Genomic DNA, 18,045 nt, shown 5'->3' with positions numbered 1-18,045 from the left:
ATTTTACATCGCAAGATAGTATCTACAAATTTAACCCGAAGCACGTCCAACAAGTTTCCTTTGAGTCCATCTCAATGCAGCTGCCGGCGCTTAGTTTCCGGTTCCTTTATCACCCAGATGCGGCCGGCACTGCCCCGGACGGTCCCCACCGGTCATCTGGTCTTTCGGCGTCTCCTCATCGGCAGAGAAGCCGGTTGCTGCACCCATCAATGTTTATTTGCCGAATGACGAGTTCAAGCTTGGACTGCTGGTGTCCATAGTTGAGCCTCAAGAGAGATGTCGTCTGATATAGGGGACTGTGATTCAAGCAATTGGGTGGGACTCAGTCATGTCTTGAAATGGGTGATGGGCCAGATGTGAAATGCACATAGGGTTGCCAGAGTGTGCCAATTGGAGTCGACATGTTGCATGCACTTCTTTCCGGTCTCCAACATGGAGCATGCCTAAGTGATACTCAGTGTGGGAAAGTGCTAGATTCCAACTCCAGCGTTCAGAATATGCGGGTCAAGTCAGTACATCTCGCGATCAACCTGACTGACAAACCCATGCACGCAGTGCACATGATCCGAACTTTTCTTCGTTTGAGCATACAGAAGAATGTATCAACACATTGCTTTTGCTTACAGATGCTCACGCCAAGTGTGGTCCTTTCTGTGGCTACGACCGCCTTCAAAAGTGGCGCCCGTGACTACGGAATACGACCCGAGGAGACACGGCAATCTACGAATGGTCGCTGATAGCATCGTCTCTCACCTACTTCTTATGAGGCGTTATTGAGATCACATTGACTTTCAAAATGGCATGAAATGGTGGGTAAGAATCTCACATCGAAAAGTGATTGACCACTCGATTTGGTCAGACATAATTACCTTGGAACGCCATCAAGCAAGTTCGCTTGATATTAGTATAATCAGATACATCTAGGCTTTCTGTCTCCCGATCTAATGACAATTGAGCTTAACTTATGAATAAGGGGCCTTACTATATACGAGTGTCAACGAGGACCATCGTAGAGGGTTGTGTTGCTTCCACCCTGATTGTGCGCCTGGGTGAGAATGTTTGTTGAAAGGAACAGATGTTTGACCGCATGAAACCACTCGATTAACACCAGCTTTAACACTGAATCATAGACATATGACCTGCTACTCTTGGACCTCGTAGCCTCTGGTTATTCTATTATCTTTGCATCTCAGGGCATGCTCTTATCCACGGCATCGGGACCAGCAACCGAGATCCTAACAAGCAGCTTATATTTCCTGAATCCATGGCACAACTATAATTTAAGAAGCTTTCCAAAGTATGATATCAACTTCAAAACCCAAATCTCTTCTCGCAACCCGCTGTGAACTTGGGACCAAGCTGCGCTTCTTCAACGTGCTACTGACGACCACGTTCTGCTGAGCGATGTGTACATATGCGGACCCGCTTAAAGACGAAATCCCGTCCTTCCGAAATTAGTTAGACCTAATTACGTGAGCAATAGGACCCACCTCAAGAAAAGTGGGCACTACACCAGTAAAAAAGTTTTCAAATTATAGCGAGAAGATATCCGAAGCTTCCCCGACGCGCCCATCGATAAAAGCATAACCCCGCCTTACATCTGTTTCGCCCGAGAAAAAACAGCATGCGTGGCTCAGGCAAAGCGTTTCTGTGGCTTCATCTTTACTCAAACCTGACACTCGCATCGAAGCCGTTTGCCCACGGACATTTTATATGCATCATCAGCTTCTTTACAAGAGCGAGGCAGTGATACCCTAAACCATACCCAATTCTACTCTACGGTACTTATAATTCCCACCTGCCGATGATGGAACTTATGGGCTGTCGCTCCCTGTCTCTGTCAGCATTTGTGAATAGAGTCAAGCTTGACAGCCACTGTGCTGCACTTATCGGCTTTGCCCTGTGTTCGCGTGGTCCACTCGTTTTTCATTTTTAAAATTTTGGGTAAAGACTGATCATGTTATATACGGTTGGACTACCTATGTACTCTGAAAACACTGAATATTCTTGAAATGAGTGGGTTCGAAATGAAACAAGTATTGACATGAATTGCCTCAGAGGGCACAAAGCATCAGCCATCAGCTGCCTAGCTCGCAAGCAAGACAACAGGCTCCCCGTTCGTGACATTGACACAAACCCGGCCATCATTATCTGAAGCATATGAACCTTGTCCAAAAACATTGTTCCATGACTTGTTTGGCCTTTGTGTGTAGAAGCAGTACTGACCCGACCAGCCCTGGCCCCGATTGGTGGTGAGAACGACGAGGTCCCCCCCGGCACGGCTCCATGCGTAGACGTTGTTTTCCACAAATAGATGCTTGTGGTCATTCCCGCCAAGACCTCCGGCCTTTGATCGTGCATTGGAAAGACGAGAGATGGCTTGGTACAAGTCTGCATTGGTGTTGAATCCACTTCGCCAGAGATCCTCCCGATTCGCTGGATCGTTCCCTCCCGCATAGCCCTGTTCGGTTCCGTAGTAGACAATGGGGATGCCTCTGGCGAGAATGACATGGGCCAGGGCGTTCTTGAGAAGGGAAACGTCGTTCTTTCGGTTTAGCCATCGAGCATTGTCGTGATTATCCAAAAAGGTACCCAATATAGTAGGATCGGAGAATTTGGCGCTGATTTCATCATGCATGTTGACCAAATCCTGAGACGATCCTTGCTGCTGGTAGAATCTGTTCATCGGATAATAGATGGCGTAGTTGAGAAGGCCAGGCATGACACTAGCATATCCAGCCAGATAGTCAGGGTTCCCATCAAAAACCTCTCCGATCGAGTATACTCCGGCAGCCGATTGAAAGCCGGGCCAAAAGTCCTTTTCGACGTGCTTGACTGTGTCAATCCGGATACCATCGAACTGGTACTCCTTCACCAACCACTTGATCCAATTCTGGTAAAGAGTGCGGATCGCGGAATTCTCCGTCTTGACATCAGGGAGGCCAGCGATGCTGCAAACCTCGATGCTTGTTTGGTCGGAGTAGTTAATCTCGCATCCCGAATGGTACGAGCTTTGCTGGTTCAGAGGCTCAGGCTTGTGGCCCCCAATATTTGGGCCCATGTGGTTGGCGACCACATCAACCATGACATAGATTCCCTATATATGTCAGTATTGGGCCTGCTAGAGGACATGGAATTGTCACCTTTTGGTGGGCTGAGCTGACCAGGCTCTTCAAGTCTTCAGCTGTCCCATACTTGGAGTTGATGGCATACAAATCGTCGGCCCAATACCCATGGTATCCATTTGGAGTATCTGGGGACATGGTTATTGACTGAGATGATTATATATGGACCGTGCAGGCTTACTAGAGACAACCGGGGTGATCCAGATGGCATCAAAGCCCATGCCTTTGATGTAGTCAAGCTTAGACTCTAAGCCTTTGAAGGTCCCGCCGCAGTAGGAGCCCAAGTCTGAGCATGCGCCTCCATTATCAGTGGAGCTGCGAGCGATCCGATCGGTAAGAACAAAGTAGATGTTTCGAGATTTCCAGGCAGCGGCATCTGCTGCAAGAGCGGTTGGACATATGCTGGCAAAGACAGCAGCCAATGCATAGAGGGGCTTCATCTTGGCTGGGACGAATGATTGCTGAAGACGAGGTATTCTGTCTTGCACTCGGACAGTGGAATGCGTGGCACTCATGAGCATCTAAATACTTGGATCTCATGTCTCTAATAAACCCGTCCACAAGAGTTGAATGTCACGAGCCCCTGTCATGAGCGTGGGAGCCAATCCGGTTTAGCCTTCATCACCTGGGGTTGAATGCGCGAGAGGCCCGATTCGCTTGAAAGCGACCGAGCTCAAGACACTGGAATGATTGGTGCTTACTGCGGGGTAGACTAATAGAATCTCGTTTCGAGTTAGATTGCCCACCCAATGACGATGTGTGTTACAGGGGTGCAAGGCGTGGTTTATCCCATTGGAAACATTCGACAGGCTGTTGCATCAAGTGCGTCCCTGTATTCTCATCGGCCCGAAGCCCAGCGCATAATCATGCGAGGTTAATATGAGCTCGGCGGGCCTGCTGAAAGTGGTTACATACCCAGATGTAGGTGTGCTATTGGCTCGATGCCGGTCCGACGAGATTTCCCCCACGGGGTATGCAGGGCCAGGATCGGCAATGATGAAGAGAGAAGGTTGAAAGAGTAAGGAATATCAAGGAGGGTTACTAATTTTTACATAAAATGGGAAGGAAAGAATGCTTCTGTATGCTGGACAGTGCTTGGCGCCGTTTGCTGGGATGTTGATGGCCTCATTTCACGTCTTTAAGGAACTCCCCTCAAGCGTGGAAGCTCCGCAACCCTTGTAGAGTTTCCGCCGATCCCGTCGAATAACCTTTCAAGTGACTGTACTATAAATCGGCCCTTAGATCCCTGCTACATATAATTCGGGCCGCTCCCAAGAAGAGGTGGGTTTGGGTTGCAATGAGTTTCTTCCCCAGACTCATGTTTCGGGCCTCGGCTCAAAGAACAAGTCTACAAAGAATGACAGCTGAAAGTGATAATATTGGAAAAAGTAGGGACGTCAGAGTATGGTGTCATGTTTGCACGTAAAATAACTTATGAATGACCCCGCTGTGAATCCAGCCGGACAGGCTCGGCTCTAAGATATTCGTTCTTTTGGAATAGATGCAATTATATAGTCAGGATAGACGGGAGAAGGCGACTTTTAACCTGATCAGAGAGCTTTTATCTACTAGGAAGAATCTTTTATGTTAAAGGGCATTCAATAGCATTCGATAAATTGTTTCGTTCTGCTATCAGCTGCTGCTATTGCTTCCACCTTCTGGCTCGATAACTCTATTCGGCTTGCGGAAGCGGCACACGCTCACCTAAATTTGCGACTATAAAATAGCCAACATGTTCTTCAAAGCGCATCTATATGCTGGCTGTTGGCCGAGGCAAAGCGAACCCTGTTCTGATTGACCTTGCTACAAGCATGGAGCCAGAGATTTGAGGCAGCACCGGAAGGGCACGAAGGATAAGTAGAGTCTCAGTTGTCTGTAGATTGAACTGCTGCACAATACAATTCATGAATCCAGATCTATTCCTGTTTTTGATGACCAAACCCCTGCCAGACATTGGCTCGATGGCCTTCACAATGCTGTTGAGGGGACAGCAGTTCGGTGGCAATGATCTCCCCTGATCTGAAACCCGATTTCACAGACACAATGCTAGTTTGCACCCTCTAGTCATAGCTCGCTGTCATTTCAATCTCAACATCGGTATCCAGTGGAAGTTGGTGGACAGCCACACAAGTCCGACACTAAGGAAAGCGGTTGTCAGTCTGGACTCAGTCCAAGAGCTGGTTAATTTTGACCAAACTCACGGGCTTGGGATCTTTGGGGAAGAACTCATCCCAGGCAATATTGACGGCATCGAAATCCTTCATGTTGGCCAAAAAGATATTTGCCTTCACCACGCGATCCATCCCACTCCCAGCGGCCTCAAGTACAGCTTGAAGGTTCTTGAGAGCCATGCGTGCGCGATCCGTTACCGTTCCTGAGACGAGTTCATCAGTTGCTGGGTCAATTCCGATGGTGCCACTGCAGTACACCATTCCGTTGAACTTGACGGCTTGGGAGAATTGGGGAAGGGGTGCGCAAGCCGCAGAAGTAACAACAGGCTCTCGATACGACATGGTGCGCAATTTGAGGGAAAGGAGATAAATCAAGGAACGTTTTCGATATGAGTAGATAATAGGGAACTGGGTAGTGAGTAAATATACACGAAGAACTCAGCTAACGATGATCACCTACTCTCTGGACCAGATGGGCCTGCTGTCAATTTGACACTATCTTCTACCCTTCTATTCCTGGAGATGTGCATCCTCCGTGACCCATTGCTAATATTGCCTTCCATTTTGCTTCATAATTGGCTTATACTTCATAGAGTGGGTGGGCCATGTAGAGCCGATGCCCGCACCCGGGACTGGTAGAGCAAGAGACTCCGAGATCTGACCCACAGAAGCCGCAACGTTTAGCTTGCATGTGGAACAATAACTCGGAGTCACTTGAACAACGAGCCCATTGGTGAGTCAGTTTGGCCATGTTTACGTATCTTTCCGCCTTGCTACAAGGGTGAGGGGTTTGAGGGATAGAGTAGATGTGCTTGTAACCTCTACTCAGCGATGAGGGGGAAGGCAACGTTTACTCACGCATTAGCTTACGGTAGGAAAAGCAGCCGGGAAATCATAGAGCTGTGAGAAAAAGAACGTGTTGGCCAGCCCCTACTTTCGTCCCGGGACACTGTAAGAGCCTAGAGCATGAGCAAATGACTCGGAGGCCTTCAATCGTGGCAGCGAAACACCATGAAGTAATTATAGGATACAATCCAAGAAATGAGATGAATCTACTCTGGAAGTTAGTAAAATATAGCTCAATGAACGAGCAGAAAGGACTGGGAGTATTTGGGGGCAGTATCTCGGATGCAGGTCTTGAGCCATTCAAGACTACATTCACCCCTTCGGGCCCAGCTAGTTATCAGTAAGCACCAAATTGAGGTATGTTAAGACCAAGGTTTAAAAAACACCAGGCCACCCCGACCAACCTTCCGATTTATCTCCCTTCAACATATATTCGCTATTCAGAAGTCCACCATGTCGAATTTCTATGAAATCGCCGCTCTTGCCGTTCAAGCTCGGAATCGCATCCGCCATCACATCTACGAAACGCCCCTCATTCCAGCGAGGAAGACGGGGCAAGACCATGGCGCAAAGGTTCTCTTCAAGGCGGAGAACTTTCAGCTTACCGGATCCTTCAAGCTTCGGGGCGCCATGTCCAAGATGTCAGCCCATACTGGACAAGGGCCGCTCATAACAGCATCCTCTGGCAACCATGGGATCGGTGCCGCCTTGGCATCTCAAGCCCTTTCAAAGAAACTCACTGTTGTGCTGCCAGAGACGGTGGTTCCTGCAAAGCTTGAAAAGATCAAATCATACGGCGTTGATGTGATCTTGCACGGTGCTGAGACAGGCCTGGCTGAGCAGCACGCACAGCAGCTGGCTGCTTCTGGAACATACACATACATCTCGCCCTACAACGACAGTGACATCGTTTCTGGCCAGGGCACCATTGGACTAGAGATCCTTGAGCAGTGCGACAAGGTAGACTGCGTCTTCATCTCCATGGGTGGCGGCGGATTGATTAGTGGCATTGGGTCTGTCATCAAAGCCTTCAACCCTCAGACCAAAGTATACGGCATTGCTGCCATCAACTCGATGGCATTGGCTGCTTCCATGAGCGCTGGTCGAGTAGTTGAGACGGAACACCTGCCCACCCTCGCTGAGGCGGTAGCAGGGGGTATCGACGAAGACACCATCACTCTGCCGCTAGCAAGCTCGGTGGTAGACCACGTTATCGAGTGCGACGAAGAAGATATTATTGCGAGCCTGAAGGCTCTTGCTTTTGACGAGAACATGATTGTTGAAGGTTCTGCCGCTCTAGCCCTTGCGGGCTTCAATAAGGTTGCCAAGGACATGGCGGGGAAGACCAGTGTTGTTCTTCTGTGTGGCGGCAATTTTGATCAAGGTGTTGTATCAAAGGTGATCTATGACTCTTAAGAATATCGGTTTGGTGGGAAAATGATGGCAAGCACGGTTTTAGAGAAAGGAATTCATTAGGTGGTATAGATAATAGATGATGGTTGCATACGCCATACCTTCAATGTCTCGATGTTGTAGACCAGACATTTCTTCCATGATATTTCTAGCTCACCCTTCTGCGTCGAAATTGCAGAGTATTATTGTCCGCTTGATCTTCTGGAAGGGTGTGAATATGACTGTCATCATGGGGTCATCTTGGCAATGCAGTGTGTAGCCCACTTGGCGGCCCGATACCCTCTTTAGTGTGGTTGGTGTGGAGAAAACCTCGGAGTCTCTTGCTTAGAGAGTTTATTTCTCTGACAAAGGAGGGTCAGCATAGTTACCTCGCAGTGGAATGCCTCTTGTCAGAAGAGATTTTCCATCTCAGAGCTAAGAATTTATGCCGCGTTGGATTTCGTGGTGTCATTGTGCTGAAGGACGTGTTCATGCTGCTTCGCTGCAACCTGCTTGGGTGTCTATGGGAGAAGCGAAGCGGCGGCCCTTGAGGCACCTACAAGATGATCAAATTTGAGGCAACGATTGATTAAATAGTGTTATAACAACAACTTGAAATCTGCTTGACTGGCTACCTTGGCATCTCTAAAACCAATAAGCTAATGCACAATTTCAACAATTCTCCCATTGGTCTCGGAGAAAGATCTCGTCAAACACCAACTAGGTTGGCAATACATGTATCCCGATGCTATCAAAAGCTTGGGTCCAAGTAACAGACCCTTCTCCTTTCTCTTCTCGACCGTCCACTATCTCCCAGATCTGTTGCACTATGCTCCATTGCTTATCAATATTGGCGATCCTGTACAATTGCATGCGTGCCCACCACCTTCGCCAAACCTCACGCCTGGATCTCATAGCGTTGCAAGAAGCAATCAACGCTGGCCAAGTGAGGGGCGCCATTTTTGGCTCTTCATATGCAGTGTCGAATGCCAGCTTTACATCTTCAGTTGTTTGCATATGCTCCGCCACGCATTCGACCTCTTCGACGAGATCCTCAGGTGAGCAATCCTGGATGCGAGTGTAATAGTAGATGAGCGCTGCGCTGTGCCAGGCTTTGGCTTGGTGCATCAGAATCGTGAACCTCAATTCATCGCCCCGTGGGATTGATGATATCTTCTCGGAGTTGAACCGCCAGGCCTGGAGCCTGTTTCCAACCTGTTCACACTTCTCCAGAAAGTCATCCGGCATGGATTCTCCTTTTTCGTGGAATCGTGCCAGATGCTCGGCCAATTGACATGTTTGGTAGATCAACATGGCTATATCAGGCGTGACACCGTACAAGTACTCATAGCTGCCGCTCCGCTCTATAATCGTGCTGTCCTCTGCGGTGGACTGGGCATCACAGCTGGGCCAAGATGATGTGGAGGTTTGGAAGGTGAGCGTGCGAGCCAACAATGCTAGAAAGGCCCCAATCTCATTGAGCTGTCTCGATTGACGGCTCATGATCTTCCATCGACTGCGTAGACTACGTAGCTGGGCTGCAGCATTAAGATGAAAGCGAAAGTCGTCGCCCTCTCCCGACAGTACCTGTGCTGCATTAGCAGGGCTCGTCCAATTGTCTTAACCTAGGCCTGGACTGACTCCTATAGTGATGAGAGATAGCACTGCAACCATCAAAATCTTATAATTTGCAGCAGGGGCTGCCTGTTGAATGGCACCCTGCAGTGCCTGAATGGCGTAGTATCGATGCTTGACACCCATTTCTCGATAATGGGGTTGCAGTTGGTCGCAATTCCATCGGTGAAAAGCCGAGGCGGCTACCAGAGAATGAGAAAGAGCAGAGTAGACTTTTGCTGTCGGTGTTTCCGTATCCCATGCACGATATGAGACTCCTTCAAGCGCCGTGGACAGATACAAGGTTCGGAAGGGGTTCCCGGAATGATCTATCGGTTGGAGAAGATCTGCCACGTGTAAATTGTAATGGTTCATCAACGAATCGACCTCTGCGTTCCCAAACAGCGTTATCGAGATGTGTTTTGGTAAGTGTGTGTCGATTTTGGTCAAGTTCAATACTGCATCTGATGTCGGTGTCAGTTGGTGATTTCTTTCGACATGATCAGGGTCAAAAGAGGCTTGCTGGTCACTTGATTCCTCGACTGGTGGGAAGCAACCGAGAGGGCTTATATCACTTGGTGAGTTGTCGAGCTCCAACCCTGAGGAGGAGGATGGGAGGTCGGAGTCGAATGGCCACCACTGCGTTGTGTCTGGGGTCGATTCAGTACCAGGAAACTGTAGTTCAAGAGAAGAGGCCCTTTGGGCTATCCACTGCTGTCCTTGAACTGCATCTTGAAAATCAGATTCCATTGGGACTATGGGCGTGGGAAAAGTCTCTGGTTGCGTAGTAGATGCATCCATTCCAGGCGTGTCTGTTGGTTTGGCTGGGAACGCGGAGAAGGGACCTTGCTGAGATGATAGCCCTGACTCAATCTCGTGGTCAATGGCCGAGAGAAAGTTGTCGATGGTTGCTGATTCATACAGATTGCAAGTCTGGTCTATGAAAATGGGTTAGTGAAGGAGCCGGAGTGTTAGTGATGGTGCATACCAAGTCGAAGGCTACGGCGCCCTTGAAGGCCAGTTCCCGACTCCGCCTGTCCTAGCGAGTCTGAAACCCATTGTAGCCTGATTCCATAGCCTTCACAGACTATCCCCCTTTTTTCACAGTTTTTGCACGCTGTTGGTCGAAGATCACATCGGACTTTTCTTCTCTTGCATGTCCAGCAGCTGCCAAGCTGACTATCAGTACTCGAAGACGTAACGTGAGCACATCAACATACCCGGTGAAGGTCATAGCACGTGGCTGTGATCGAGGAGGCATGGTTACAATTATTATCTCCTCTTACGCCAGCTGTGCCGCTCTTTTCTCCTGTCTGATTGACCACCCTGCGGGAGATTTGTTGGAGATGATTTGGGAATGGCCAGTCACACACTTTACCTGAATGGTCTTGATGGGTGCCTGAGGCCACAGCCCGCACGAGTCAGCTACTGTTCTGGGCCGGCCTGCACAAGAAATCTTCATTATTGTTCCTTGTTTATTTTACAGAGGTAACCTAGGTTCGAAGGTAATTGAAGATTGGGATTGGCCTAATTCTGTAGCCAAATGGTCAATTTGTGTGAAATACTAGATATACACACCGCTACACACACTTAACCAAGGTGTCCATGGCCAAGATATGGAGCCATGACGACTGTTCCCACATCTATTCAGGGTTGACACCAGGACCAGGACCCGTTGACGCTATCGCGAAAGCCCATTTCCAGCATTGATAGGTGTGCCTCGAACTTTCTCTCCGATGGCGAGACACGACCTTCACAAATAATTATCGAGGCTGGTGGGTGTCGCCCTCACCGCATCATCAGCATGTTTCAAGTCAATAAGACAAGGACACTTCACAATCAATTAACTCTCGTAGCGGGCTGCATGGACCCTGCTAGCAGTGGAACTAGACACGCATCAAGGTTTGCATCGGCGGAATTGTGAGCACAAAGACGTCATAGCCACCGGTACCAGCCCCAATATTAATAAATATTGGACCCCCCAATAAATACGATGATGGTGCTGACCGACCACGACTTGCTTCCCCTCTGATGATCCCCCCGAAACGAGTGAGCAGCATGAACAATGGTGGATTCTCAAGAGGAACCGCTCAAACAGCCTCGGCGGCGACAACTTCCCAAGTGGCTGGACCATTTCAACCTCCATGACCTCAAAATCTTCTTCCGCTGCTGGGCCGCGGTGTGGATTTCAATGCTTCTTATCTTCATTGACCCAGCACTCCAGAGCATCGGCCTAGCCTCATTCCTTGCCGCCATTCTCTTGTTCATTGTTCCGCCGGCTAGCATCTTGTTCGTCTACCTGCTAGCTGCCCTCTCGCTATTATTCGGCATGTGTCTTGCCTGGGCTTGGGGTCTTCTCACAATGAAGGCCGCGTTTGCAGCGAGACCCAACATCACCATACATGCCAGGCTTGCCGCGTTGCAGGAACAAGCTGCTGCAGCGGCCAAGATATCTGGTCAGAGCGTGGTATGGGAGGCACAGAAGCTGGTTCACAAAGGCTTTCTGATCGACGCACGTGTAGTAGTGGTTTTCTACGTCATGGGCTGCTTCTTCATATACGTCCTGGCACGGTTGAGGTGCTCAAACCCCAAGCTCATTGTCATGCAGATCTTTGGCACCATTGTTACCGACATCTTCATACTCGTGGGCCCAACGGTTCCAAGTTTCCTGGGCAGTTTGGCCTCGGTTCTAGTGAAGCCGGGTGCTGTCGGCGCTGGACTTGGTGCAGCATGCTGCGTTCTATTCTTCCCCCAGTCAACATCATACGTGGTGCTGGGTCAGGTAGAGAAGCTCGTACGCATGACGGATAAGGCGTTGGACTCGACGCGCAAACGTCTAGCCGATCAACACGTTTCCCTGGCTGAGCTAAGAGCAACCCGAGCCAACATGATTGCAGTTTTCAAAGCCATACAACCATCTCTTGCCTTTCTCCCTCTCGACTTCTCTCGTGGAAGATGGAATTCAGACGATGTTCATGGCTTGCAGGGGCGTGTTCGAGAGGTCATGTTTGCGAGCCTGTATTTGATCGACTTCCACATCGCCAGGATACGGGCAGCTCAAAAGCAGGAAGAACACTCGGTAACGCGTCACGACAAAGGCGGCGGGCGAGCTATAGAGAAAGAAGGGTATGAAATTGGTCAACGACACCGGTTTGAGAGCGCCAACCTGATGGAGGCCCTTCAAACACCCGAGACCGCCGCCATCCGCTCCCGAACAAGGACGACACTGGAACAGACCACCTCTGAAGTGCTACAAACAGGCTCCGAGGCTATCAAGCTCGCCAGCGACTACATTCATGCTGTTAACTCATGCCGATGGTTTGGAAAACCCTCTCAGTCTCAATTTGACGAGTTGGCACGCCATATGCAAGACGCTCTCGCCGCCTCCCGTGCTGCAAGGCAAACCTGCATTGTCAACACCACAAAAGGCGTCCTTGAAACTCATGCCGAGCTGTTTGACGAGAATGGTCGACTTAAGCATATCGAAGGCACGGATAATCTGTTTCTTCCCGGTATCGTTATTTCCATGGTGGTTGAGGAGCGGATATTGAACATGGTAGAAACAACAGAGAAGCTCCTTGACTACATTCTCCAACTGTCGCAGATACGAACTACTCATCGCATCTGGATCCCTTATCGTTTTCAATATGCCATTTCCTGGTTATTCAACGGGCGGCTTACCATTCCAGTCTCTGGCACATCAAACGAGGACGACCCTGACTTGACCAAGGACTCCGCTGCGTTCGATGAGCAGACAAAGGAGGCTCGAAGACGCCTGGAGATTAGCCGAGTGCACCAAGGCTCGTCCTCCCGCAGAAACCCTTTGAGCCGTGTGCTAATTGCAACTTACGGATGGCTCACAAACCCCGCTGGCATGTTCGCATTTCGGATGGTTATTGTGACCATTGCACTGTCCATTCCCGCATCACTTCCTCGCACCGCGGGCTTCTTTTATCGAGAAAAGGGTATCTGGGCCGTCATCAGCGCTCAGACATGTCTAGTTGTGTATCTGGCAGACTTCACCTTCTCCCTAGTTGCGCGGACACTGGGGACAGTCCTTGGCGGCGTAATGGGCATGGTTGCATGGTATATCGGATCAGGCCATGGCCCAGGGAATCCCTATGGTATGGGAGCCATCACAGCTGTGATGCTTGTTCCACTAATGTGGTGGCGAATCTTTCTACCCCCAGCGTACGCCCAGGCGAGCATCATGGCTGGAGCCACCTTTGCCCTCGTTGTTGGTTTCAGCTGGGATCATGACCACATTCAACAATATGGACTTCCAGGCAAGGGTGAAGTTGCATTCTGGAAACGGCTAGTTACCGTCTTGATTGGATTCGCTGCCGCATTCATTGTGCAGCTTTTTCCGAGTCCTCCCTCGGCTACGACTCATGTCTGCAAGACACTCGCAAACTCTGTCCGAACGCTTTCTGATCACTACGCCCTCCTCATCTCTCACTGGGGTCGAGCGGATCAAAACCCAGCACTCAGCACGGTAGCAGAGGAGGTATCTATCGAGGTATCAGAGGTCCTTATGTCGCTCAGTGCTTCGATTGGCCTTCTCAAGGGCGAGCTCAGCTTCGGACCATTCAATCAACAAGTCCTCGTACAAGCACAAGAGCAGTGTCAGTACATGAATCAGGCTCTTGGAAGTCTTCTCAAGCTGGCGGGCTCTCTCCCAAAGGAACTACAGGAACGACTCGTTCGCACGGCGGGTATCCTCGATGACCGTTCCATTGGAGACATCATGGCCGTGCTTGGCATTATTGAGCAGGCTTTCAGAACGGGTTCCCCTCTACCAGAGAGGCTGCCTGCACCTCTCGTCCGCCAGGCCATCGAGGCGTACCTCGCCCAGGGCGGCGATGCCATCTTAACCACGACACTAGTGAAGGACGAGAACCACCGACGATATTGCGTGGCAGTAACTCTGTATCTGAAGTTCCTGACCTCGGTTGACGACTTGCTATTGGTCCTCAAGGCGGCATTGGGGGAGCGACATATCATCTACCAGTGGGAGGACGCCTGAAATCTCAGCCGCATTTTCCATTCTGTCATTACGCCGATACTTGGTATTCATTAGAGTTAAACTGAGTCCTATTGCCACTGAGACCTTGAGTGGCTCATGATCTCAGCCATTTATAGCTATGTAATCGGAATACTTACTACCTGGGTCAGATGCAGTCTGCACAAAACGGCCACGCTTTCAACCTCGCCGCACTTTCCTACCAAGCGTGCCTCGGGTTTCAAATATTCCAGGGCCCGGCTCTTCTACTTACCACCAGCCATTGGGTATCATCAATCTGGAGGCGAGATTTGTCAGCGGATATAACATAAACCCAAACTTTGCCAAGCGTATTGTCGAACAATTGTCTCCATAAACCTCGAAGCTAATAGGCAATGTTAGCATGCCTTGCCCATAATCTGACCGTGGATGATTCACTACCACTCCATCATCGGCCTAGTTACGTGTTTGGTCCTAACAAGAGCCCACTCAGCACCATTAGACAACATGTAGTTCCAGCAGAATGACTCTAGCTGTTCTCGTGTCATAAAAAGATTGTGGCCTTGACAGGGGAGACCCTGGCCTGCCAAGGGACGGACCGGAGGAATGAGATCTCTGGGACTTAGATTCTGTTAGTGCCTATGCTGTGCTTCCCGCATGGCACTATCTAAGCCACTGTACCTGATCACCGGACCAACTCTGCGGGAATGGCTTCGAAAAAGTGGGCGGTGGCTTGCAACGCGGAGGAATAGCATCACCTTGAACAGCCAGGAAGAGTAACACGTTGTGTATAAATGGTTGGCCGCCTAATAAAACACCTCCCACTAAAGACACAATCACAAACATATCAGCACATCCGAGATCTCTCCTCATCATGGCAGCCTCTCTTCCTAGCTTCGAACTTCCCTCCTCAACTAACGTGGTGGATGTCAGAGTCATTGACAGCACTGCGCGGCTGCGTATACCAATGACAACCTTTGTAAAGGACCATGTTCCAGGTCACGATTTCTTGGAGTGCCCTGCATACTCATTCTTGATCGAGCATCCATCCGGCCAGAAGCTCATCTTCGACTTAGGGCTTCGCAAGGACATTGGCGCTTCCCCACCAGCCATCCTCCAGTCTTTTGTCGCAGAGTCAGAGAAGTTGGGAGTTTCTGTAACCGTTGATACCGATGTTGCCTCGATTCTGACAGAAGCTTCCATTGACTTGAACGGCATCAAAGCCATCATCTGGAGGTATGTTGAGTCCTTTACCTGCAAACTGAAAGGCTACTTACACCTGTGCTCCTCAGTCATTGGCATCTTGACCATTCTGGAGACCCCTCAACATTCCCCCCCACGACTTCTCTGGTTGTTGGCCCAGGTTTTAAAGACGTTCTTTTGCCCGGCTATCCTGCAAACCCTGAAGGATTAATTCTCGAGACGGATTACAAGTACGTGGACGAGTTGGTATATCCGGCACAGTTGCTGATACGAAACAGGGGGCGTGAACTTCACGAGATCGACTTTGACTCTCATTCAGGCGCCACAAAGATTGGAGACATCCGTACCGTCGACTACTTTCAGGATGGAAGTTTTTATCTTCTCGATTCTCCCGGTGTAAGAAAGCCAACCAACATACTGAAGCACTGGCGACCTAACAGTGCTTTCTAGCATACCGTCGGTCATATGGCCGCGCTGGCTCGAACTACACCTTCGACCTTTGTTCTCATGGGTGCTGATACAGCCCATCACTGTGGCTCTTTCCGGCCTTCACAATATCTGCCTCTACCTGAAAATATCTCACCATCCCCGTTTTCTAACCCGTCCTTCCTGCCTGGAAGTATTTGTCCAGGTGAAGTGCTAGTCAAAGTCCACCCACAACAGGTTCGAGATAAACCATTCTACCAGAATCTCTCAGAAGCCCCAGATAGAAACGTGGCTGAGGCAGAAAATTCAGTAGGCAAGGTCATTGAGCTTGATGCAAGAGACGATGTGTTCGTGGTCGTTGCCCACGATAACACTCTTCTGGATGTGATCAATTTTTTCCCGGACAAGGTCAATGACTGGAAGGAAAATGGATGGAAGGAGAAGAGCAGGTGGAGGTTCTTGAAGGACTTCCACGCGGCCGTGAAGGCCCAGTCAGGGTAGAAGTCAGGACAACACATGCAGGAGAATGGAGAATAGATGGGATCGTGAAGTTAGAGTCGCTTGGGTGAAGCTATACGCCTACAAGGATACGGCATTTACCAAATCACCCTTTTATGTATAATAGAGCCACAGCACTAGTTCGAGAGAACATTTTTGAAACCCCTTTGTGCGAACGGGTAGTTCCTCATTGAGCTTCAGCTTTCTCATGGCAGCATGAGCGCCTGTACGGCCTCAGAACCCAATTGATCAGGCGTCAACGACTTTCTGTAACGATAATTCGAATACCAGGAATCGTCTGCCGCTCATATAGGTTCAACGCTACCAATGTGGGCTTGGTGGTGCTCGAGCTAGATCTGATTATGGGTTCGTTGGGGCTCTATCCAAGACGCCAAAGACGAATAGACGGGCAACGTATGGCAGATATCATACATATAAATCAACTCGTCGAATATCCCTTTAAACAGGGATAGTGGTTGCGCAGACATGTTGAACTCGAAGGTCAATACTCGTTAATGACCTGACACCCCGTTCTTCACTTTTGCCTCGTTGATCTTGCCAGTCTTTTCAAGCTATAGTTTCGCAGCTTTCCGGGCATTCCTCTGTAATTGGGCAACACGCAATATCTTCAGCCTCAGTTTCGCTTGATTGGAAAGGACAACCGAGTTCCAGATGCAATCCAAGTCAGACTTGGCCTCCATTACTTTTTGTGGCCGCAGCCCAGAGTCCCCGTAGCTCTGAGCCTTCAACACAACGGTCATACATGTAAAAGGTCTTCTTCCTCTCGCCACTACCATCTCTCGAGGTTGACCGAGTCGCTGTTGTAGAGTCTACAGTGCGAAACAGCGAGGTTTCCAAATCAACAATGAGAGTCATTTAGTACTACATCTAGAACATTCAGATCTTTCGAGGATCAAGCGAAAGGTAGCATCTCCCAGTTGTCTCGCTCATTTCAGCTTCGAAATGTCTTTGACGACAGTAGCGACATCGTGTCTCCCAAATCCACACCTGTAGACTTCAGCATGCAGCCTCTGCTTCTAGCGTCATCGCCGCGTCAGCCCAGAACTGCGCCTTCAACAGGTGTTGCACCTAACAACAATTGAAAACCACTGTCGAAGTACGCGTATGCCTGTGCCAGTCACAGCCACCTGCGAGCATAAAACTACGACGACCACGGTTCTGTCTCTATCGACTTCGACAGGAGCGCTTGTACAGAGCCTCACTTCGGCATGGAACTTCCCGCCAAGCAATCCCGAATGGCCCTAAAGAAGCGCCAATTTAGCCTGGTGTTCCCGATGCCACACTTACCAGGGGCCCTGTCACTCCCACATGCCGCGCGTCAAGCTTTTGGTTACCCCTCTATCCCAATCATTCCCCCGGCAACTATCTCTTCCGTTGACACGGGGTTGAGCTACAGTAACAGTGGCTGCTTTGAAGTTGTGTGCCGAGCTCGCAACAGCTTCCGAGAGTTTTCGTTCTCTCGGTTTGGATGGCGAGTGGCTCGTCATCTCATCGACAGTGCCCAGTTCCTTGGCAGCTTGAAGATCCTTGTCCCTCTTGGAAGGTAGAGGCTAGGGCTGATCTTGGCTGCTTTTCCCTGCAGTGGGGTCGCGTCATTTTGTGCTTGATTTCCTGCTGAATCTTGAACTAACGGAAGACTTTGTCCGCCTTGAAAGACGTCTCGCAGCGACATCTCCAGCATGGACACATGTTAAGACTCTTCATCGGATATGAGTGTCGCGGTCTCAGGAGCTGCTTAGGGCCCCAA

At 49.8% G+C, this 18,045-nt stretch overlaps 6 protein-coding genes across 6 annotated transcripts; 3 read left to right on the top strand and 3 right to left on the bottom strand.

The window, feature by feature from the left end:
• Window positions 1-2,086: 2,086 nt before the first annotated feature.
• NCS57_01301500 (Alpha-amylase) lies at window positions 2,087-3,565 on the bottom strand (the record flags this gene model as incomplete). Its single annotated transcript, XM_053062668.1, has 3 exons — window positions 2,087-3,097; window positions 3,144-3,253; window positions 3,307-3,565. 3 exons carry the CDS (start codon window positions 3,563-3,565, stop codon window positions 2,087-2,089), a joined length of 1,380 nt encoding a protein of 459 aa, XP_052907563.1.
• A 1,620-nt stretch (window positions 3,566-5,185) lies between these two features.
• Window positions 5,186-5,638, bottom strand: NCS57_01301400 (uncharacterized protein; the record flags this gene model as incomplete). Its single annotated transcript, XM_053062667.1, has 2 exons — window positions 5,186-5,263; window positions 5,327-5,638. The coding sequence occupies 2 exons, from the start codon at window positions 5,636-5,638 to the stop codon at window positions 5,186-5,188; spliced, it is 390 nt and encodes a 129-aa protein (XP_052907562.1).
• A 945-nt stretch (window positions 5,639-6,583) lies between these two features.
• NCS57_01301300 (PALP domain-containing protein) lies at window positions 6,584-7,558 on the top strand (the record flags this gene model as incomplete). The annotated part of the gene is made up of 1 exon (XM_053062666.1): window positions 6,584-7,558. The coding sequence occupies exon 1, from the start codon at window positions 6,596-6,598 to the stop codon at window positions 7,556-7,558; it is 963 nt and encodes a 320-aa protein (XP_052907561.1). The 5' UTR covers window positions 6,584-6,595.
• Window positions 7,559-8,254: 696 nt separating this feature from the next.
• Window positions 8,255-9,973, bottom strand: NCS57_01301200 (Zn(2)-C6 fungal-type domain-containing protein; the record flags this gene model as incomplete). The annotated part of the gene is made up of 2 exons (XM_053062665.1): window positions 9,176-9,973; window positions 8,255-9,121 (listed from the first exon to the last, which is right to left on the bottom strand). The coding sequence occupies exons 1-2, from the start codon at window positions 9,947-9,949 to the stop codon at window positions 8,255-8,257; spliced, it is 1,641 nt and encodes a 546-aa protein (XP_052907560.1). The 5' UTR covers window positions 9,950-9,973.
• Window positions 9,974-11,213: 1,240 nt separating this feature from the next.
• Window positions 11,214-14,174, top strand: NCS57_01301100 (uncharacterized protein; the record flags this gene model as incomplete). The annotated part of the gene is made up of 1 exon (XM_053062664.1): window positions 11,214-14,174. One exon carries the CDS (start codon window positions 11,214-11,216, stop codon window positions 14,172-14,174), a length of 2,961 nt encoding a protein of 986 aa, XP_052907559.1.
• Window positions 14,175-15,024: 850 nt separating this feature from the next.
• Window positions 15,025-16,280, top strand: NCS57_01301000 (Lactamase-B domain-containing protein; the record flags this gene model as incomplete). Its single annotated transcript, XM_053062663.1, has 4 exons — window positions 15,025-15,386; window positions 15,443-15,583; window positions 15,632-15,749; window positions 15,804-16,280. The coding sequence occupies 4 exons, from the start codon at window positions 15,025-15,027 to the stop codon at window positions 16,278-16,280; spliced, it is 1,098 nt and encodes a 365-aa protein (XP_052907558.1).
• Window positions 16,281-18,045: the final 1,765 nt, after the last annotated feature.

This window comes from Fusarium keratoplasticum, chromosome 11 (genome assembly GCF_025433545.1).
Source record: "Fusarium keratoplasticum isolate Fu6.1 chromosome 11, whole genome shotgun sequence".
Lineage (NCBI taxonomy): Eukaryota > Fungi > Ascomycota > Sordariomycetes > Hypocreales > Nectriaceae > Fusarium > Fusarium keratoplasticum.
This window is presented reverse-complemented; position numbering and strand designations above follow the sequence as displayed.